This window comes from Rhineura floridana, chromosome 20, assembly GCF_030035675.1.
Source record: "Rhineura floridana isolate rRhiFlo1 chromosome 20, rRhiFlo1.hap2, whole genome shotgun sequence".
NCBI lineage: Eukaryota > Metazoa > Chordata > Lepidosauria > Squamata > Rhineuridae > Rhineura > Rhineura floridana.
The window spans coordinates 19,166,601-19,189,670 of record NC_084499.1 but is presented as its reverse complement, the minus strand read 5'-3'; the positions used below and the strand labels follow the sequence as shown (position 1 = coordinate 19,189,670).

The window sequence follows — 23,070 nt, the reverse complement described above, 5'->3', positions numbered from 1 at the left end:
TGTAAATAATAATAATAATAATAAAATTTTATTTCTAGGCCGCCTTTCTGGCCGAATTAACGGCCACTCTAGGCGGCGTACATAGACTAAAATATAACATAGAGTAAAATATAACATATAATACTAAACAAAACCCCAGTAGTCTATAGACATCCCAAGCAGCAGGTTCACACACACATACGCACACACGGTCTCTGGCCCCTTCAGCAGCTGCTGCTTTTTTAGCTGGAGAGAGACAGGGCCCCGCCCTTCCAGGCCAGGTGGAAATCAGCCAGAAATGCAGGGAGCAGGTCTTGCAGAAACTCACACAGGTAGATGGTCTCTGGCCCCTTCAGCAGTTGCTGCTTTTGCAGCTGGAGAGAGACAGGGCCCTGCCCTTCCAGGCCAGGTGGAAATCAGCCAGAAATGCAGGGAGCAGGCAGAAACTCACACAGGTAGATGGTCTCTGGCCCCTTCAGCAGCTGCTGCTTTTGTAGCTGGAGAGAGACAGGGCCCCGCCCTTCCAGGCCAGGTGGAAATCAGCCAGAAATGCAGGGAGCAGGTCTTGCAGAAACTCACACAGATAAAGATCCCCAAGCGAATGCCTGAGGTGCTTATTGAGTATCTATAGAGGAAATGTATTATAAAATGCTTCTGATGAACATGATTTCCCAGCACCTCTGCCCTAGATTCAGCAAAGGGAGCCTCTTGCTCTATGTTTGTCTTGCATTCTAGCTGGTGGCTGAGTTGAATATAAATCCGGCAAAAGGAGATGTGGGGAAATCTACTTTGCACAGCTGCTATTGTCCTGTTTGTTGTTTGGCCTTGAGTCTAGGATGCAAGAGTTGCCAAATGAGGAAAAAAGTTTGATTGGTTTTAAACTGCTCCCCTGCTAATTGGACTTTGCTTGGGGGGGGGAGGCTCTGCTTGTTATGGAGAGAAACTTTCAGTTAGAGAGGCGCATCGTATTTATTTGAGTTTTAAGTTTTCTTACCTTCACCCCTAAGGTCCCAGGGTGGGTTGCCACAATAGAATATAGAATGCTCCTGCCTGCACAGAGAGAATTGAAAATGCCCTCTGGGATGATTGTCCAAAGTAGGAACTGTAGATGCCTTTGTTTTGGGCTCTCAGTCATTTTTGCCGACGCCATGCGGCCTGATGGTCCCAAAGAGGCCACTGACACCCTATGGCAAGCAAGGGGAGAGGGGAAAGCCTTTTCATTGGAAGAGTGATGGTAGAAATGGCAGCCGTGACTGAGCTGGGGGTCCACATCCGCACCATACATTTAAAGCACTATGATCCCACTTTAAACAGCCATGGCTCCTTCCCCTAAAGAATCTTGGGAACTGTAGTTTTGTTAAGGATGCTGAGCGTTGTTAGAAGACCCTCTATTCCCCTCCCAGAGCTACAATTTCCAGAGTGGTTTAACAATCATAAGAACATCAGAAGAGCCTGCTGGATCAGGCCAAGGGGGGCCCATCTAGTCCAGCCTCCTGTTCTCACAGTGGCCAACCAGATGCCTCAATGGGAAGTCCACAAGCTGGACCTGACCGCAACAGCAACTCTCCTCTCTTGCCGTTTCCAGAAACTGGTTTTCAGAAGCATCCTGCCTCCGAAGGTGGAGATAAAACACAGCCATTGTGGCTAGTAGCCATTGAGAGCCTTCTCTTAAATAAACTTGTCTAATCCCCTCTTAAAGCCATCCAGGTTGGTGGCTATCAGTGCACCCCCCCCCCCGGGAACAAATTCCACAGGTCAACTATGTGCTGTCTGAAAAAGGTCCTTTCTTTTGCCCGTCCTGAATTGTCCAGCATTCAGCTTCCTAGGGAACTCTGGGAATTCTAGCTCTGGGAGGGGGGAATAGGGGTCTCCTAGCAAGTCTCGGTACCTCTAACAAAGTCCTTCTGTCGTCTGGGCTTCTGCACCTGTTGGCACCCTTCTCTTTGGGCTTGCGGGGGGTGGGGTGTTTTGGAGTGGCTTTGTCCTAACCTCTGCCTGGTGACCTGGTGTGGCTGACAGGGACATCCTTTTCTGCTTCCTGATAGAGGCAATGTCTCAGCGCAAAGGTCTGGTGGTCCTTGCCTACAGCGGGGGCTTGGACACCTCGTGCATCCTCGTCTGGCTGAAGGAGCAAGGCTACGAGGTCGTCGCCTACTTGGTAAGATGGCCCAAAGGATCCGTGGAGATGTAGCTCAGTCATAGACAGGGATGGAGGAATCGTTTCCGTTTCTGTCAGACCCTCGTTTTTTCCAACCCTAAATTCACTTCTCCACCTTTCTGTTGCAATTTTTTAAAAAGTCCTCCTGAAAAATAGCCAATAAATAAGGTTCAGCTGTCAGTCTGTTTTCTGTAATAGAGTACTGAAAAGGAGTCTTTGTAGTGTCCAATGCTAGCTCTACTTGGAGTAGACCCATTTGAATCAATGGGCCTAAGTGAGCCATGGCCATTAATTTCTGCGGATCTGCTCCGAGTAGGATTAATCCTAACCTTTTGCCTTGGAAAGCAGAATGACTTGGGTTAGTTCTGGTTGGCATTCCAGACTAATGACAGTTCAGGAAAGATTTTAATCTGTATGTTTTAGGGATCAATGAATCTGTCAGCTTCAGCTCTCTACATTTCTTATTTTTCCAATCGTAAATTCGGTCCTCTCATTTCTGTAGCAATCTGTGTGGATTTTTAAAATTTAAAATCCTCATGAAAGTTCATTGGCATTTTAGGGTGAATTCTCCCAAGAAACACATTTTTATATACAGTTTTGACTAATATACAATTTTTTTCAAGCGATTTCCCTTAATATGTAGCATTTCTGTATATATGTATATATATATATATATATGTGTGTGTGTGTGTGTGTGTGTGTGTGTATGTATATATATATATATATGTGTGTATGTATATATATATATATATATGTGTGTGTGTGTGTGTGTGTGTACTTTACATTTGTATATGCATTTTTACTTGGATGGTGAACTGCACTGCAAAATTCGGAGCAGTGCAAATTTTGAAGGCTGGGTATATTTTGGTTTGCATCTTGTTTCGGAAAGTGTGTATTATAAAAGTTCTTTAAATGTGAGTGCATTGAATTTCTCCTGCATCCCTAGTGTGCTTCTTCCTTCTCCCCACCCCTTTTAGCCAAAAATAAAATACACATTTATGCGGTGTTGTGGTTAATCTTCCAGGCCAACATCGGACAAGATGAAAACTTTGAAAAAGCAAGGAAGAAAGCACTCTCCTTGGGAGCCAAAAAGGTAGTTTTCTCTTGTGCTGACAGGGTGATCAAATGGGTTACAAATCTGCAAGGCGGTCGCAATGGCCCACGGATCATGATGAAAAAAAATGTTTTTAACTGTAACTGTGTTTTAGCATGTTTTAAACTGTTTTTAGAATGCTTTGCTTATTTCTTGTTCAGTTGTTTCGTTGATACGTTTGCCGTCGTGGACTCCTTTGGGAGGAAGGGCAGGACATAAATTCAATAAGTAAATAAAACAATGCTTTGCAGGGTTGTATGTTAGGCTTATTGGTGAGAAGTTTATTTGTGTTTTGTAACATTGCAAGTGAGCCAATGACAGGCAGAGCCAACTAAGTCTAGTTTTGTCCCGATCTGTTTTCCTGTTGAGGAAGCTGGTAGGCAACACCACTTTCTGGTCTGGTAAGTAAGAAGGAAAGCAGGTGGGAACAGACTCAGGTTGGTGGGCCAGTGCCCTGTTGTCTTCACTGGCCAGGAAGACCTCCCTGGGGAGGCCGGGTAAGGACGGGCCATCTAGTGCTTGCTGGGATCCAAGCAAAGCATAGTGATCCCAATTAAATCCAGGGAGGCACTTCAAATGTCCTTCAACCCAAACACCTGCTTGGGATCACTGAGTGCAGATTTGTTACGTTTTAACTCCAGGAGATCCTGACCCTGCACTCTTTGATGGTGATTTTTTTTAAAAAAAATGCTGCAGCGAGTCTACAGTCTTGGTCCACAGTTTTCACACTGCATTTATGACATGTTGGGTGAATTAATTTTATTTGCCTTTTTTTGTTTTTTGTACACCGTCTTGAAATCTTCTGGCATAGGGTGGTTACGAAGTATCTTAAACTGATTAAAAGAAAGAAAGAAAACAATAAGGGTTCTAGCAAAAATGAAAAGAAATTTAAAAATAGATTATGCATTGGATTTCGGGTGAGTGGCTATCTCAAAGCACATGTGCAAAATGGATTCATTGTTTCATAATTTCACTTGAGTGCTGGGTTTCGCTCCTGGTAACGAGGAGAATGACCAAATCTGGAATTGAACTACAGGTGTGAGCTGTTTGCCACAGCTATCAGTTCATCACAGCAGCGTAGCGGCAAATTCAGACGTGCAGGGTCCCTTCATGTTAGTCATAGCCATGCCCCCTTCTCCCACCCCTGTTTTTGCTGCTGGGCTGAGAATGAGATCCTTGTTAATGCCTGCTCCCACAACAACAGATGTCCCTAGCAGCCAATTAGCATGAAAGGGGAGAGTGTTGGCCATTGAAAAGAGTCTTCTCGGTGGCTGACTCACCTCCTTTCACTCTGAATGGCTCCAATCAGCATGAAAGGACAAGGAAGTAGGTTAGAAGACTCTTCTCACTGGCTAACACACTCCCCTTTCAAGCTAATTGGCTCGTAGGATATTGGAGACATAGGGAGCCTGCTGGAACCTTGCTCCCAAAAAAGTCAGGGGTCTAAGACCTCCTGAGAACCTGGACGGCTGCACCCCTGGTTAATCGTCATTACACTTTGTTGTTATTATTATTATTATTATTATGCATTGATACCCCTCTTTTCTATAAAATATTCAAGGCAGCTTGCAACAAGAAATTAAAAAATGCACAGCCATAAAAATATAACCAACAGCAATCTTAAAAAGACTTTACAATTAGGAGAAGGGCTGTAGCTCAGTGGCAGAGCATCCGCCTTGCATGCAGAAGGTCCCTGGTTCAACCTCCAGTATCTCCAGGTGGGGCTGGGAGAGACCCTTGTCTGAAATCCTGGAGAGCTGCTGCCAGTCAGTGTAGACAATAGCAAGCTAGATGGACCAATGGTCTGACACAGTATAAGGCAGCTTCTGATGTTCCTGTTTAAATCAGCTGTTTATTCAAAGCCATGAGGGCTAGAATCTTACTTCACATTTAGGAGACAAGCCATAGCTTGGCGGTAGAGTACATGGATTGCGCAAAGTTTCAAAATAATATCCGTTCTGTGTATGTGAGGAGTTGATCCTTGAGTGAGGCAGAAGAGCCAGGCAGACTTGCTGTGGGAGGCTATGCCATGTTGTGGGAGCTAACACTGAAAAAGCCCTGTCTCTTCATCTTTCTGAAGGCGGGAGGGACTCAGAGCAATGTGACAGAAGATGAATGAAGTTCTCGGGCAGGCTAATTTGGTGGGAGACCACCCTGCCCTACACAGCCAATACCTCCCCCTTTGTGTGCCCTTTGCAAGTGTTCTGAGTTTGAAACTTCCCAGCCTCCAACTCCTGGGAAATCAACACCACTAGGGCAAATCTCATATCTCTCTCTCTCCTCTTCTCTTCTCCTCCCTGCCCCAACTTTTCAGGTTTACATTGAAGATATTAGCAGAGAGTTTGTGGAAGAATTTATCTGGCCGGCGGTCCAGGCGAACGCAATTTACGAGGACAGGTACCTCCTTGGCACCTCCTTGGCCCGGCCTTGCATTGCCCACAGACAGATGGAAATAGCTCAGATAGAAGGTGCCCAGTACGTCGCCCATGGAGCAACAGGCAAGGTAAGCAGCGTGGCTGGTGGTCATTAGAACTGGTGGAGCGGAAGACAGGGAGCCCAACAGTGGGCGGAGCCAATGACGGGCAGAGCCAGAGCCAATGACAGGCAGAGCCAACTCAGTCTAATTTTCTCCCCATCTTCCTCCCCGCTGAGTTGTGTGAGGGACCTTCTGCATCTAAAGCACACATTCTGCTACTGGGGTTTGACGGACGAGCAATATCATAAAATTTTCTTGTGCCAAAATGCATGCCTTTAAAATGGAAACGTGCAACATGAGGGCTAGAAGCTTGTTTGGCAAACAAAATTAGACCTGGAATTCTCACAAAAGCCGTTCCAAGTTTCTACATTTTGGGGGGAGTTGGGGGGGGGGAAGGAGCAAGAAAAGGTCGTCTCCTTGGACTCTGTCCTTTTGGGTAGCTCAAGAAAACTGGACGTCAGGCTTTGCAAATCTGGAGCCTGTTTGCTTTCCCTGTTAAAAATTAAACGGCTTTGTGGCAGAGGGGAGAGTCCACCTCTTGCCCCACAGATGCTGGCCACTCTATTGGCTCAGTTAACTACAGATTTCCAGGGGCGCTTGGTCAGCGATGCAGAGATCTGCAGGGGGAACCATTTGCATCGTGCAGCAGACGAGGAATCCTGGGCCATCAAATCCCAATCGCCCCTTCTCCAAACGGGTGGACAACAAATGCATCTTCTGATGGGACTGGGATGAGAGGGACCTAGAAAGCAGCCTTATACTGAGTCAGACATTTGGTCCATCCAGCCTAGCACTGCCTATCCTGACTGGCAACAGCTCTCTAGATTTCAGGCAGGAGTCTTTCCCAGCCCTGCCTGGTGATGCAATTGGGAACTCAACCTGGGACCAGTGAGCCATAGATGGCCCTCCTGAACATAGGAAGACAGACCCTCGGCTCCTTTTTCTAGTTTCTATTTTTAATATAATGCACTGTATTTGTTTTATAATGTTTAACGCAACATGAAGATGTGGGTTTAAGAGCAGAATCCCTCCGTTCCAATCCTGCTCTAAGATTCTCTAGGGAAGGTATGGCACAGTCCTTGAAGGTATGGCGGTGTATTTATTCATTCATTTATTATTTGATTTATATCCCGCTCTTCCTCCCAGCAGGAGCCCAGGGCGGCAAACAAAAGCACTAAAAACACTTTAAACATCATAGAAACAGACTTTAAAATACATTAAAACAAAAATCTTTTTAAAAAGCTCTCAAAACAAAAAAGGTTAAAAACATTTTTTTTAAAAAAGGTTTAAAAACATATTAAAAAGCAATTCCAACACAGACGCGGACTGTACACACCATACATTTCAAGCCCATCTCTTTCCCTCAAAGGATTCTGGGAACTGTAGTTTGTTTGGAGGTGCTGGGAAATGTAGCTGTGGAAGGGGGTAAGCACATCTATTTCCCCCCGTACAATTCTGGGAAGTGTTGTTTGTTTGGGGTTCTTGGAATTATAGTTCTGGGAGAGGGTAAGCACATCTCTTTCCCCCTGAGAATTCTGGGAATTGTAGTTTGTTTAGGAACTATAGCCCTGGGAGGAGCTCCAATCTAAATTGCAATCTTGCCCGAAGATTCTCATGGGAAGGTACAGCACTGTCCTTGAATTTCAGGCTGTGCACACGTCATGCATTTAAATCACATCTCTTTTCCCCCAAAGGATTCTGGGAACTGTAGTTTGTTTAGGGTTGCCAGGAATCATAGCCCTGGGTGGACTCAGCTGCAGTTCCCAGGATTCTCTGGGGGGAAATAATCTGCTTTAAATGTGTGGTGTGTTTGCAACCGTAAGTCTCACTTTGGACACAATAAGTGCTCTTCATTTCTGATGGAAAGTGTGTGCCAGGAAGCTGCATGGCAGGCTTTTTTCCACAAGAGGGTTCCAAAAGTCCATGTTTTGAAAATCACCCTTCCTAGCCTGAATTTGCTGAGTCAGGATTTCCCAGCCTGACAGGCAGAAACTGGCCAGGAGGGGGCAGAGTGAGACCGGGAAATGGATCCTGAAATTTTCCAAAGTGGAACAAGAGCATGTCCTCCCAGGGAATGCCTGTGGTCTCCTCATGAGTCAGGGAAGTAGCTTTTTGTTGGTTGTGGAAGGCTGCTGCAGTCTCGGATCTCCTTTTGCTGTTAATCCAGTCATTTCCCCGGTCATGTGATGTGGGGAGTAGAAAAACACCCACCCCCACCTTGCTCCCACAGAGGAGGTTGCCTGCCACCTCTCTGCACGATGTACTGTTCTGACCTTTCTTCCAAAAGGTCTCTGGCGAGGGCAGATAATTTTGCCCCTTCTCCCTGTCAGGCCTGGCTTGGATGAGAAAGTGTCTTTGCAAAGAAAAAATAAATAAAAGTTTATACAAAAAGAAGAAAAAGGAAGTCTCTTTGCACGCAGAGTTTGCTGGGCTTCAAAGGAGGTTCCCTGTTGTGGCTCTGTGTGAGCTCAGGGCCTACTTCTGTATCCAAAGCAGTGACTAAAACAGAAATAAGGGGGTAAAACACAGCCACCCTTCGAAATTCACCCTTCCCTGAATGTTGCCATGCAGTTTGCCGACAAAGTGATGTTTCCGGAAGTGCATCTTGCAGGGGAAAGTGGGCGCAAAAAGGAATATGTTGGTGGAAATCACGTACACAAATGCATTGTATTTGAGAAATCGCTTGCAAACATGTGTACCTTAGTCAAATCTGCATAGAAAAAGGTGTTTATCGGGGGAAATTCGCACCGAAAGGCAGAACCATTTTCATGAGTATTTCTTTTTTTTTAAAAAAAAGCAAATTGCCACAGATATGTGGAGAACCGAATTTCAGATTTGAAAAATGAGCCACTGCGAGAAACGAAATTGACAGATCTGTCCATTCTGACATCCTGGGATCAGGCTGTTGGAATGCTAAGAGAGAGTTACTGACTCAAACATAGGCTTAGGACTGACTGTTCCCATTTACCCCAGGCAAAGTGGGTCTTTTAGCAAATTTATTCCTCTCCCCCACATCCCGTTGTTTAGCATCTATGGCCTTAGGACGCTCTCCTCCGCTGAACAACCCCCCCATTAAGTTTGGCTTGCAGGGAAATATTTATGGAGGCAGCAGGATTCAGTAACCTGACCCCCCCCACACACACACACACGCCAACAATCGAGCCTCCGGCTGCACCACCAACTTCGTAAATGCACTCCGCGCCATCTGCAGGGCCTTGCGGCTCGAGAGCAGATGGGGATGTTTAGGGCCTGTAAGGGACATGAGTGCTTTGGTAGATATTTTCTTCTGAGTGTTTTGCAATAGTCCCTGGAGGCGTCTGCAATCAGCAACAAATTTGGCTGGATGTGTGTCTGGATCTAGAGGAGAGGGCAAGGTGCTCTCTCCCGCTCCCTGGAAACATCCTTAGCTGATCTCCATTGCTTTTTATGGGAAGGGCCATAGCTTGGTGGCTGAGCATCTATTTTGTGTGCAGAAGGTCCCAAGTTCAATTCCTGCCATTTCGAGCTGCTGTTGTTGTTAATAATAATTAATAATTGGTTCTTATGATGTTTATTGTTAATGTTAAGATGTTAATGTTTAAGATGGTTTCTTTTAAATGTTTTGTATTGTTTTAGGCTTCTTTTCAAGTATGAAGCATAATAATAATAATAATAATAATAATAATAATAAAATAAGTTATTACTTGTCCTTCACCCAAGGCTCTCTGGGTGGGTCACAACTATTTTAAAGTACATCATTAAAAACAGGTAAAACAACCTAAAATGACATCACAAAAAAGTGTGGGTCCTAAAAATATACATCTCAGGTGTCAAATGTAGAATTGCAAATGTCCCCTGCCTGAAACTCTGGAGAGCCCCTGCCAGTCAGTGTAGACAATACTGAGCCAGATGGACCAATGGTCTGACTCAGTATAAGGCAACATCATATATTCCTATTTAAATCAGAATTATGAGGACTAGAATCTTACGTTATTTTTCATGGAAGGGCCATGGCTCAAAGGCTGAGTGCATGCTTTGCCCGCTGAAGATCCCAGGTTTAATCCCCTGGGATCTTCATGGGGGAGGGGTTGGGAATCTCCTCTGCCTGAAATCCCAAAGAGCTGCTGCCAGTCAGTGTAGACAATACTGAGTGAGATGAGCCAATGGTGTGACTCACTAAAAGGCAGGTTCCTATGTCCAGCCAACTCATGGGGGTGGGGAATCGTGTTGCATTAGCCAAGAAGAAGATTCTAAGACCCGAGAGAGAGAGGAAGTGTAAGGAAAGGCATCCTCCTTTCTCACGGCGGAATGCTCCTTCTAAGCAGAGGTGTTCTTTGCATGCAGTAGTGAATTCTGCATCTTACATCAGGCATGAGGACCTGATAAAGCTGGTGGAAGTTGGAGGCCATCAACATCTGGTGGTGTTGGTGGGCGGACTCCTCATTCCTGCTAGAAACAAGCACCACTAGAAAGCAGCACAGACCAAGGCTAGCCGGCCTGGTGCCCGTCAGAAGCTGTTGGACTCCAACCATCCCTGACCATTGATCCTGCTGGCTAAGGCCGATGGGAGTTGGAGTCCAGCGCCATTTGGAAGGCACCAGGTTGCCTACCCCGGAACAGGCAATGCCAGACTGGATGAAGAAATCAGATGAGCAGGTATATTGCAGCTTGCTCTGTGGTCTTCCAAGATGCCCTGAAATTCAGGTCCACCCAAAACGCACACATTTGATTTCTGCTGAATCTGTGGAGACTTCAGGAGCTCCAAAAAGAATGTGTGAGGGCCAGGGACGGGGGAGAAATTTGATCTAGTTCGCATTTCAAGGCGAAACTCTCTGATTCTCACAGTACGAGAATAGAAACGCAGATTTTTCATGAGGACTTTAAAAATATTGCCCCCCCAAAAGGACAAATCTGTCCATTCCTAGTCATGAGACTCTCTGTCACGTTTGCTGCCACAGATTGACTTGACCTCCCCTCTGGAAATCCTTTCTAGTGCTTCCTCGTGACCCATGGGGGCTAGAAACTTTTCTCATGACTCAAAGCAGATGGTGTTTTCCTCTGTTGACTTATATGGCCCCCTGGTTCCACACACCTTTTTCTGCGCTTATGGCAACATGGCGATGTGTACGTTCGTCTGATGGCATCAAAGAGACCTTCCCCCCCACCCCACCCCCGCAGCCCCACAGTCCTGCTGATTACTGACTATGTGGAATGACCCATCTATGGGATGGCTTCGTGCCAGTATTTGCCTTTGCGATAATGGTAAGCAGATGGGCAAGGTTTTACGTGCACACTGAGAAGGTTAATTAGAGAAAGAGACTGTCTGGGGGTGTACGGTGCTCGTTGGTGTATGCGACAGCTCATCAAGCCATTAGCTATAGTTCTCATGAAAACATAGGAGCCTGTCCATCTCATCTCTTCCAATGATTTGTTTGTGATCCGTGCGAAGTCTGGAGATCTCCAGATGACCGGTTGATTTAGCGCTCATCCTGATTTTCTTGCACAAAGCTTGCATGGAGGTTAGACTATGGCTGGTTTTTCATGAACGGTTGTTCTGATTTGTTTACAGGGAGGTTGCACAGCAATGAACATTCGTCTTGTATTCATCCAGATTTAGGCTAAAGGTGGAAGGATCTATCCATTTTATCTTTTTCCAGTCCCAAATTCAGGTCTCCCCATTTCTGCAGCAATTTGCATGTTTGAAAAACCTTCATGAAAATTCATAAGTATTTTCGTGCAAATTTCTCCTAAGAAACACATCTTTGTCTGCAGTGCATATTTTTGCAAGCCATTTCCCCCTAATATAATGCATTTCTGTATGTTGTTTTCACGAATCAATTCAGTATTGCGCAAGCTTTCCCCTTGTATATGCGTATGGTCGGGGCGAACCGTGTTTGTAAACCACCTTGAGCTCCTTGGAGAAAAGGTGGGATATAAATGTAACAAAATAAGTGTATTTCATTATTAATGAAATAAATGTATATGCAAATAAATAAATTTTAAAAAATTAATCTCTCCTTTTAGGGCAATGACCAGATTCGGTTTGAGCTCACCTACTATGCCCTCAGTCCGCAGATCAAGGTAAGCACCTCTGCTGGCCTCTTTGTTTCCCATCAAAACAAAGCCAATAAATCGTTAGAGGTGTTCATTTGTCTTGGGGTGAATGGCAAATCAAACAAAAGCCCCCATCTGCGCTTATACATTTAAAGCCCTCTCAAGCCACTTTCAATAGACACGGCTTCTTCACCTAAAGAAAACCTGGGAAGTGTATTCTATTAAGGGTGCTAAGATTAAGAAAAATATCGGGTAGACAAACAACGTAAAAATCAACAGTAAAATTATAGCCGTAAAAGCAGATACAAAATTAATCACAAATTGGATTGGTACATCAACATAGCTGGATCATCCCTCAGGGAAAGTTTAGGTGAAGTGGTCAGTCTTAAGGAAGTGTCTAAGTGTCCGGCTGTAGGTCTCTGCCTGATGCTCATTGGAAGCGCATCTTAAGGTGCCACCACACTAAGGGCCCTGCTCTTAGTAACCACGAGAGGAACCTCAGGGGCATAGGGCACTATTAAGAGTGTGTTTGTTGAGGATTGACGTGACCAGGCAGGGGTTGACAAGGAAAGGCATCCTGAAAGATAACTTGGTCCCAAGTTGTTTAGGGATGTATATGAAAAATAGCAAGACCTTAAACCTGGACCTCCTCCTTCATCTTCACAACAACCTTGTGAGGTAGCTTAGGTTGGGAAATAGCGACTGGCTCAGAACAATCCAATATGCTTTATGGCCAAATAAGGATTTGAACCAGGGACTTCCCGCACCTCATGTAACCTTGTGGTAGCCAACCCGGGTTGTACCAACAGATTTGGGGGAACTCCCAAGGTTTGCTGATGTACACACACACACAAAACCCTTTAGAAAAAAACTCTTAAGGTAGGAACCCCTGCCCAAAGCTCAATGAGGGCTGAACATGCTCAGTCTCTGTGGGTGGGTGGGGAAGGAATGGAATGGAGTGTCCTCGAAAAGGGTATGACTGGCTTGCCAGCTTCGAGCCTGAACAGGAACATTCCACACTTCAACATCTCTTTTTTGAAGGTCCCATTTGTCATATACAAATGTTTGCTGCTTAAGTATTCTCTCTGATGCTCTCCGTATAGTATATCAGATCTAAATTAATGTTCTTTTTTTTTTAGCAGCTTTGTAACATGATTCAAGGAGACACTTTTAGGTTGCGTACACACTATATATTTAAAGCACATGACTCCCCCCCCCAACTATTCTAGGCACAGTAATTTAAGGGTGCTAGGGGTTGGAGCTCTCTGTGGAGGGTAAACTACAGTTCCCAGGATTTTTGGGGGGGAAGTAATGTGCTTTATTTATTTATTAAATTTATATACTGTCCTTTCTCCCAGTAAGGGTGCATGGAGTCCGTTTAATCCCATCAGAAGGGTTTGACTCAATTGATCTAACCAGTTAATTGACTGAACCTTGCCGACTTAATGAACTCCGAAATTCCATTCTGTTATTTTCGACGTGTTTTGGTTTTTGTTGGAAGTCCATCCAAATCTTACCCATTTTAGCCCCTTTCAATGCAACATCCAAAACTCACAGTCAGTTCTTCTAACTGGATGAGTTGGATCATCCCCCCCGTTAACCCCCCCAACAACTGGTGATCAAGAGAACAGACATTCTTGGCTTTTGACGGGGTTGTTACAATCTTTTAATTGGCCTACTGTCTTAAGCCAAGTAACTGCATTGAGCGGCTGATGAGAGTAAATGGACACTTCCATCGCACTTTGCCTCCGGCAGGTTGCGATGCCTGTTAAGCTACAGTGGCAGCTTGAGATGGTCTTGAATTACCTTTTTTTGGCAGGATTAATGCGGGGGATACTTAATGGACGGTGCTCCTGGCGATTGCAGAGAGCCTTGAAACTCTCCTACACAATGCAAGGGTAGATCTGAGGAGCTGGTGTAAGAAAGCGCTTTAGAGGATTGGTCTTCAGCTGGTGGGCCAGGAGCCACCCCAGGCTTGCAGCTTACCCTAACACAACGGCAGCAAATATACAAATATCTGCTGTCAAGACTATGTTGTCTCTCCAGGCTTTTGGCTTTGATTGATTTGTGACTTCCCGGGTTGTCGCCAAATAAATTCTGCTCAGAGTAGACCCGCTGAAATGAACAGACCCTAGTTAGTCACGCCCATTCATGTCGATGGGTCTTCACAGTGCATGGTTAAACTATAGAATTTGCTCCCACAGGAGGCAGTGTTGGCCACTGACTTGGATAGATTTAAAAGAGAATTAGACAAATTCATGGAGGACAAGGCTATCAGTGGCTGTTAGCCATGACAGCTATGCTCTGCCTCTGTGACGGTATGCTTCTGAATTCCTGTTGCTGGAAACCGCAGGAGGGGAGAGTGCTCTTGTGCTCATGCCCTTCTTGTGGGCTTCCCATTGGGGCATCTGGCTGGCCACCGTGAGAACAGCAGGCTGGGCTAAATGGGCCATTGGTCTGATCCCCCAGGTTCTCCTTATGTTATTATGTACTTACTCTAGGGCTAGCTTGAGCTACAATCCCCGGACTTCCTGTTGCATTTTTTCATTCAACAAGGTTGGCTTCCCACAACGTGGTCCTCGTGACATTCTTTTTCTCATCTGCTTCCCATGAAACACCGCAAAAGGTTTATGAGCAGAAAAATGAATACAAACGATGTATAAAGAACATTTCAGCCCTTCGGCCAACCTACAATTCCCAGGGCTCTTTGGGGGAAGTCAGACAGTTAAATGGGTGTAAAACTGTGATAAGTTTGTAGCATTGATGTGTCATAGATTTTCCAACCTAGTGTCCTCCAGATGTTGGTGTACTCCAACTTCAGTTATAAGAATGTCAGAAGAGCCCGCTGCCAGATCAGGCCAAAGGCCCATCTCATCCAGTCTCCTGTTCTCACAGTGGCCAACCAGATGCCCATTATGAGAAGCCCACAAGTAGGATCTGAGCACAGCAGCAACACCACCTGCCTGCAATTCCCAGCAACTGGCATTCAGAGGCGTACTGCCTCTAACAGTGGAGGGAGAACCTCACGATTATGCCCCCAAATAACCAATTCCATTCCTCCCGTCCCCTCTACAGATCATTGCTCCTTGGCGGATGCCTGAATTCTACAACCGCTTTCGAGGTCGGAGTGACCTAATGGAATACGCCAAGGTACGAGAGTTTGCCCAGCTCCTATGTTAACTCTTTCTGTCATAACCACGGCTTCCACTTGTGCTTTCCTACCTCCAGGTGGTTGGAGATACCTGTTAAGTCAAGGTATGATTATGTTGTGTTCTGGTCTGATGCTGAATCCCACAGAAGAGGCAGGTCACGGGTTCTGGTACCATGGAGAGCTCTGAGCAAGCGACAGACCAGGGCTTGCTGTACCACAGAGAGCTCTGAGCAAGTGGCAGGCCAGGGGTTGCAGTACCACGGAGAGCTCCGAGCAAGTGGCAGGCCAGGGGTTGCAGTACCATGGAGAGCTCCAAGTGAGCCACTGTCAGAAGCCTTTTAAGTTTCTGCCTCCAGGCTGCCTCTTCTAGGCTCCACCCCTTTCAGATTATTTAAAGGGTCAGCCCTCTGGCTTGAAGATGAACCCTCTTCTCCATTCCATTGCCTCCCTCCTGGCATGCATCCTACACCACTGGCCCAGCAAGGTACTGCAAGAGGTCCCATTTGATACTTCAGTATCAGATGTCAGTTAGGCTGGAAGACAGCGACTGACCCAAGATCACCCAGTGGGTTTCATGGCTAAGTAGGGATTCGAACCCTGGTCTCCCACGTCGTAGTCCAACACCCTAACCATTACACCACACTCTCTCTTTGTTGAGGCAGAGGACCATGTCCGCCATCTTGAGCTCTGCAGAAGGGTTAGGACACAACTGTAAATCATTTTCAATCACACACCTAGAATAGAATAATCGAGTTGGAAGGGGCCTATAAGGCCATCATCATTATCACAGTAATTTACCAGAGCATAATAATGCACATAATTTAGCATATGCAAATGTCATGGGTTGCATTCAGCTAAGTTCTACTCAGAATAGACATCTTGAAATTAATGGATCTTTGTTAGTTCATTAATTTCCGTGGGTCTGTTCAGGGCTGGCCTATTATTGGAGACCACCCTATGTGAAGGCATGTCCTTGAAGATCCCCAGCCACACCCCCGCATCTCTCCAGGGGCAGAGTCCATCCCACCACCCCGGGGCTTCACCCCTCTCCTTTCTCCACTCATTCTGCCCAATGTGTGCGCCTCAGCCCCACTTAGGGGCAAAGACCCACTTTTTACCGGCAGGTGGAGGGATGGTGCTCCAGGGTCAACCTTGCAAGACAGTTCCTGGCATTAGCAGTTTGGTGGGTGCCTGGGGGTGGGGAGTGGAGAGGCCCAAACTCTCCAGAGAGTTTTAAAAACCCACCGGCCCTCCCTCTCCTCCTTGCCGTGTGCAACGTGTCATTTTTCCGCCTTCTTTCATGGCAACGAACCTTTAATTTTCTAACCTTAAAGGCCACTTTGGATTTTAGCTTTGCACAATCTTGCCAGCTCTTTACGGCAGCAATTACAGCCACCCCTGTGGGGGGCTTCTGGCGGGCTCTCATTTTTGGGGCGTGAGGATAGTTTTCCCCCCCCATTCTCCTTTTTCAAAAAATGGCCTGTAATTACCTAGATCTTAATTGTCCTCCGCTTTGAAGGCAGAAACTTGTCCCACCTCAATGGCTTCTGCGAGAGACAAAGTAGATGCATTTGCACAGGGCTTTTTCTCTTGCTCTTTGCTTCTCTCTCTCTCCCTCCCTCCCCAGTATATATATAATATATTGAAGAACAAGTTGCAATAAACCATATTAGAAGTTTTGCATCAGGCCTCTTCAGCGCCCACCGGGGGACCTTTCTTTTTCAGCGACTTTACGGAAATGCTTGACAACCGGGTTCAATCAATCAGAAGGGAAAGAGCAGCTCTGTGTATAAACCAGAAAATTGCTTGAGATTTCTCTCTCCCCCCACAACCTTCCCCACCCCATTTGTCTTTTTAAAAAAATCTTAAGCAGATCCGAGGCTGTGTTGAGCCAGAGGGAGGGTTCGTCCCTTGCCTCTCTTTTTATTTCAGATTTTCAGAATCAAGAGCCTTGCACCCTTGCTTTTTCGAGGTGTGTATTTTGCCATCTGTTATTTATTACTAAGTAGGGAGTCTCCCATATGTTGCCAAACAAATGGCCAAATAGACGAGTTATTAGCGGTGCGTGTGCGTTTTTAATTGTTGTATGGAGAACTGGAGTGTGCTTTTTATCTTTTTCTGAAAATGGCAGCAGCTATAGGATGAGGCGAAGGGGGGCTGCTTCAGGCAATTAAGGTGGGCGAGAAGAGGTGCACAAGAGACCTTTCAAAGCATTGTTGTGTTTTTTTGGGGGGGGCGGTTGGTTAATGGTCTCCCAAGAGGGGTTTTGTTTGTGTTCATTCACCGCAGTGACAGCATTCTTAAATTCTGAGGTGTGGACGAGAACTTCAGAGAGCTTTCAGAGAACCTGTCCTGCTGTAAGCAAACCATTCATTTTCTCTATCGCTGATCAAGCAGATTTAGCCAAGGTTTTGTAACTCTTAGGGTGTCTGGTCACGATGAAAGTCGAAAGTAGCCTCCCCACCAGGGGTATCGTTGTCTGGGGTCTTGGAGGGAGTCTTAAACCCTTTACTTTTTTGGGAGCAGGGTTCCAGCTGGGTCTCTTATGTCTCCAGTGTCCTTCGAAACAATCAGCATGAAATGGGAATATGTTGGCCACTGAGAAGAGTCTTCTAACATGCTTCCTTGTCCTTTTCTGCTGATTGGAGCCAATAAGAGTGAAAGAAGGTGAGCAGCCACTGAGCAGACTCTTTTCAGTAGCTAACACTCTGCCTGTTTGTGCTGATTGGCTTCTAGGGACATCTGTGTTTGTGGGAGAAGGCATTCACAGGATCTTATTCTCAACCCAGCAGCAAAAAAAAGGGTGTGTGTGGCTGTGACTATCATGAAGGGACTCTGAACTTCTGAATTTGCCACTACATGACTGCTCCCTCCCCATAAGCTGCCTCACCAGCATTGTTGCTAAGGATGGAGGGGGGGAGAATTTTGGTTTGGATTGCATATTTATTGCGAACCTTCCAAATTCACACTTTCTGAAACGCGATGCAAACCGACACACAGCTTTCCATCGACATGTGCACTGCTCCGAATTTTGCGATGCAAAATTCGCCAACACCCAACCAACCAAAAGAAGTGTGCAGAAATGCATCTGCTGGGGGGAAGTGCACATACGGATCCCTGTCTTCCTGAAAAGAAGGTACGAAAATGCATTGTACTGGGGGAAGTTGCTTGCAAACATGTGCACAATAGAGAAAACCGCACATCAAAGGTGCATGTTAGGAGGGATGCAAACTAAAATGCTGATAAATGTACGTGAGGGCCACATATACAAATATTTATATGTGCAATCTGATGTGGAAATGTGGTGAACTGAATTTAGGGCTGGAAAAATTGAGAAACAGAGACAAACCAAAATGGACAGACTCATCTGTTCCTAGTTGTTTCACACAGCTTGTGAACATTTTGGTGTGACTGTATGTATACCCATATTATATGTCTTCTGTGGCAAATAATTTACTATCCCTGCACCCATACCCATTCCCTGCCTATAAGAATGCTTGGAGCAGCTTTGGAACTGTTGTTAAACAGGATGGATGCATAGCATTTCTTTTTGGACCTTTTAATCTTACCTGTCCTCTAAGGAGCTCAGGGTAGTGTACATGATTTTGCCTGGCCAGAATGTGCCCATGAACTCTGATAATGGCTCTTGATTTCCCACATTTCCAGACAAGAGCATGTTGAAAGTCCCAGATTTAATTGCTTCCATCTCTAGCTTCATACTGCCAGCCTATCCCAAGGACCGATGCTGGGCGTCCCTAAGAGGCCTGCAATATCTGTCCCTGTGATTGGCTTGGCAGTATCGGTGCCCTGAACACAGCTCTTAAAATGTTTAAGGCAGCTGGAGACCCTGATTGTGTAGCAAGTGGCCAATAAGTTCAATAAATGTCATAAATATTTGAATATTCAAATATTATTGAACACGGTAGAAGAATTAGTCAATCAAAATTTATGTACAGATTGATTGTAGAAAACCTCCAAGCAGCTTGCAAGAAATGGTCAATGAAACTGGTAATCAAAAACGTTTAGAAAAATGACTGCAACAGCAGTAGACGAAAAAGATTGCCTGCCTGATGTCAACAGGCAAGGAGTTCCACAGTTGTAGGGGCTGCCACACTATAAGTTCTTACAAGTGGGGTAGGAATATTATGTGGCAGCTGTAACAGGGCCTGTTCTGCAGATTGAAGCAATGGCATATATAGGGTAAGGGGTTCCCCCAAGTAAAGTGGTCCCGAGCTGTTAAAGGCTTTATATGCTGAACTGGGCCAGGTAACAAATTGGCAACCAGTGCGGATCCCCAAGCAGGGGTATTGTATGCTGACAGGGTCTCACTCCTGTCCTCAATCTGGCTGCAGTATTCTGCACTAATTGCAGTTTCCGGGTCAAGCTCCAAGGGAAGCCCCACAATGCGTGCATTGTAGTGACCCAGTCTTGAAGTCACCAGTGGTATTATCGAATATTATCAATATTACGCAGAAGCTCCTGTTGTTTTTATTGTCTACTATGCCAGAGGTCCATATATTTTGGAAAGTTGTTTGTCTCTTTGCTGTGCATTAGGACACATATTAAGATATCATAACCAAATTTGGCATGCTGGTTCCCGAGATCGAGGATAAAGTTTTTTGTCTGTGTTCGGATACACCTTGGATGCCATTATGGATCAAGATGGCAGATGGGACCTTTCAAAATGGCACTGATTTTAACCACTGAGTTCAAAACGGCACTGATTTCTTTGGTTTCTTAAAATTCCCGAGCGACTGGCTAAGAAGCTGCTAATTGACGATGATAATAATGATGGGAATAACAGTAACAAGAGGTACTTCCGTGATTACAGAAAAATTAAATGAAAATTAAATTAAAGAAAAACATATTTGGAACCGGAGCCCTCGAGTGGAATGCTTTCCGAAGGCAATGTGGGCCTCGTAAGGAACTTGTGACTTAAATCAAAAAAAGAAAGCGACTTGGTTTTTGCCCTTTTTATTTAAAACATTTTATACCCTGCCTTTTTAGAAAAAAAACTCTGATTGCATAAAAGACTTAATCAGTTCGCAGGCGAGCTTGTGTGTGTGTGTGTGTATAGCCCCCGGGGTGGGCCCAGGGATGGGGAGATTTGTGGTCCTAAAAGGAGAATTAGCTTCCACGGTCTGCCCTCCGCTTCTTTTAACAGCCTATTCAGGATAAACAAAGGGAAGCTTTAATTGACTAACGAGCTCTTCAAAGCTAATGGAGCAGTGTGGTTGCTGGAGTATGAACAGCCCCCCTTCCCCTTTCACGGGTTGGCCTGATTGGGGGGGGGGATCGGCAGGAAAAGAACCACCCACCACCGTAGGAGGGCAAGAATGCTCATTTGCAGAACAAATGCCTTGCTGCTTTTCTCATCCACAAGAGCAGCAATCTCTCATTCAGATGAAAGAGCAGAAGAGAGGCTATATATTTTTTTCTTTACTTCACAGTCGGAACTATTAGAGGGCATGCTCCATAGCATCTCCCCAAAAGTGGAACTCCTTCCCCGTTGAGGTGTGCCAAGCATTCCTCGTTCCGGGATCTGTTGAAGGCACACCTCTCTACCCTGGCTTCTGACAGTTCAGATCTGTGTGAGGCCACCTCTGTTATCCAATGTACGCTCTTTAGCTTGTTTCAGATTGTTTTCTTAGATTTCAATCTGGCATGATGACATGGTTGTCACCTGCCCTGGGACCTTGTGGTAATAAAGAAATAATCAATTAACCCAGCCTCCTTGATGCGGGCAATCCAGAGCTGGAGAATCCCCAACAGGTCGCTCTGAAGCCTCTTCCTGCTTCTTCTCAGACCATGCACCATCCCTCCATGACGTGAGAATGTGTCTCTCTGAGCTGCTTCTCAGAGAGACGGCCACATATGTTAGCAATGAATAAACCTTAACATGCCTTTTTCACCTTTACTGGCAGTTTTAGCAGACAAATTTATTGCAACTGCTGTGCAACTCTGCCGGCTTCTAATACTTCAGAATGGCCCTGATCTCACCTGGGACGGTCCAGGACTGACCCAACCCCGATGGACATCTGAGCTGAATTGGGGGCCTTCCGCAGTGTTTATTTAGGGTTTGGAACCCTGTTTAAACATGCAGCCGGGGGAGGAGGAGCTGCCTGCATGTGCATCCTTCCCCCCATTACTGCCTGACTGCCCCCCCCTTTGTTGCAGCCCCAGATCACTGTGGGTGAACCCGATCCAACTTGGAGTGATCCACGCTGCCTGAAACAACTCTGGCCAAATCTCTGGTTGGCCCAGTTTGGTTCACGATCCAGATTTCAGCCGGAGCCAGTGCACAGCCCTTGTCTGTCTGTCTGTCTGTCTATCTATCTATCTATCTATCTAGTTGCTTTTTGATGTTGCCCTTTGGGGCCTGTTTTGTTGTTGCCGGGAGCCACACCTCATCTGTAAAGTATCTCTTTTCAATCTTGCGCCCCCAAGCGAACTCTGAAAACACACACAGGTACTACACGATGACACCTTCAGGAACTGGATTTGTGCAGGCTGCACGGCCCTCCTGGAAACTTTGCAAAAACAGCTCTCTTTCGCAAAAATAAAATAAAATAAAAGATTGTCCCAATTGCAAGGCTAATCGTAATACCTCTCTCTAATGCCACAGCTGCTCTGCCTCACTCTGCGGGAGGGCTGGTGGAAATGGGACTACAGAAGACCCAAGTTAGCCAAAGTGCCGGTTGAGTCACAGCTTTCTTTGGTGCAGCAAAACATCCCTGCGATCAAGTTCCCTGCTGCCTCTTGTTTGTCAGGCTGAGAACCATGTCATTGCTACATCTCCTGCTAATTCCGTGCCCGTCGTTTAAGTCGGCCAGTTTTCACAGACCATTTCACCCACAGAAATGTCGCCAGCTAATTGAGTGAGTGGGTGACCCCGTAACAGAGCTGAGGTTTATGACTGTCTATGCGCTCTCTCTGTGTGTGCGCGCGTGAATGGGGGGGGCGACGGGGAGTGAGAATGAGGAGGAGATTAATAGGGGAGTATAAACCTTGTGAGGCCTTGCAAAAGGCAGGTGGAGAATCTTGTGGAACTTTTACTTTGTTTGCGGGTTTATTTTGTTTCAACGACGGATAAAGCTGTTGCTGGTATCTTGTCCGTTTATGCATGTCTTCATTCGTAGGTCCTTTCCATCCGTTTTCTGCATAAATCTGTGCAGTTTTTTGAAAAATAAAAAAAACTGCATGAAATTGGCATTACTTTGTATGTGTTTCAAAATACAATTAGTACGTTTATTTATTTATATACCCCTTAATGCCAAAATGATAGCCAGTGTGGCATAGTGGTTAGAGTGCTGGACTACGACCTGGGAGACCAGGGTTTGAATCCCCACACAGCCATGAAGCTCACTGGGTGACCTTGGGCCAGTCACTGCCTCTCAGCCTCAGAGGAAGGCAATGGTAAACCACCTCTGAATACCTCTCACCATGAAAACCCTATTCATAGGGTCACCATAAGTCGGGATCGACTTGAAGGCAGTCCATTTCCATTTAATGCCAAAATAGGCTTCTGAGCCCTTGACAAAATATAGAACACCAGTTAAACATTAAAATATAAACCATACGTATTGTGGATTTTTTTTTAAAAAAAGATGAGACCTGATGGTGGTATTCAATATTAATCCTACTCAGAGTAGACCCTCTGGAATAGGCATTTCATTTCAGCGGGTCTACTCTGAGTAGGACTTCGTTGATTACAACTGCGTATTGCAAAAATTTGGAGCGCAGGAATGGAAGAATAATTGGTCTGTGGATTAGTCTAACAAGTGATAGTCAGGTTGGTTTGCTGAAAAATGTCGACCAAATAAAATCTGTAACAGAGGATCCCTTCCCCAGAGGGAAAGTCTGTCGCTCAGAGCATCTGCTTTGCGTGCAGAAGGCCCCAGGTTCAATCCCTGGTCTCTCTAGGAAAGGCTTGGAAGAGACTCCTCATCTGAAATCATGGACGGCTGCTGCCAGTCAGGGTGGACAAACTCTAAGCTAGATGGATCAACAGCTTGGTTCTGCAGATGGCAACTTCCTATGTAGCTATAGGGGGAAAGGACGACGTGTTTTGTGACAACTGGTGATCGCTCCCTGTGCCAAGCAAGAAGCAGGCGGCACTTTTGTTCTGACATTGCACTGCTACGTTTCTCCGGTTTCATCCCCCTCTTTTCCTTGCCTCT

At 45.7% G+C, this 23,070-nt stretch overlaps 1 protein-coding gene across 3 annotated transcripts in view; it reads left to right on the top strand.

Moving 5' to 3' along the window:
- Positions 1 to 23,070, top strand: part of ASS1 (argininosuccinate synthase 1) — a 71,003-nt gene that overhangs the window by 746 nt on the left and 47,187 nt on the right. For all 3 annotated transcript variants that reach the window (XM_061604126.1, XM_061604125.1, XM_061604124.1), the window contains exons 2-6: positions 2,025 to 2,137; positions 3,162 to 3,230; positions 5,545 to 5,733; positions 11,710 to 11,766; positions 14,815 to 14,889. In XM_061604126.1, coding sequence (XP_061460110.1) covers positions 2,030 to 2,137; positions 3,162 to 3,230; positions 5,545 to 5,733; positions 11,710 to 11,766; positions 14,815 to 14,889 — 498 coding nt within the window. In that variant the 5' untranslated portion in view covers positions 2,025 to 2,029. The remainder of the gene's footprint in view (positions 1 to 2,024; positions 2,138 to 3,161; positions 3,231 to 5,544; positions 5,734 to 11,709; positions 11,767 to 14,814; positions 14,890 to 23,070) is intronic.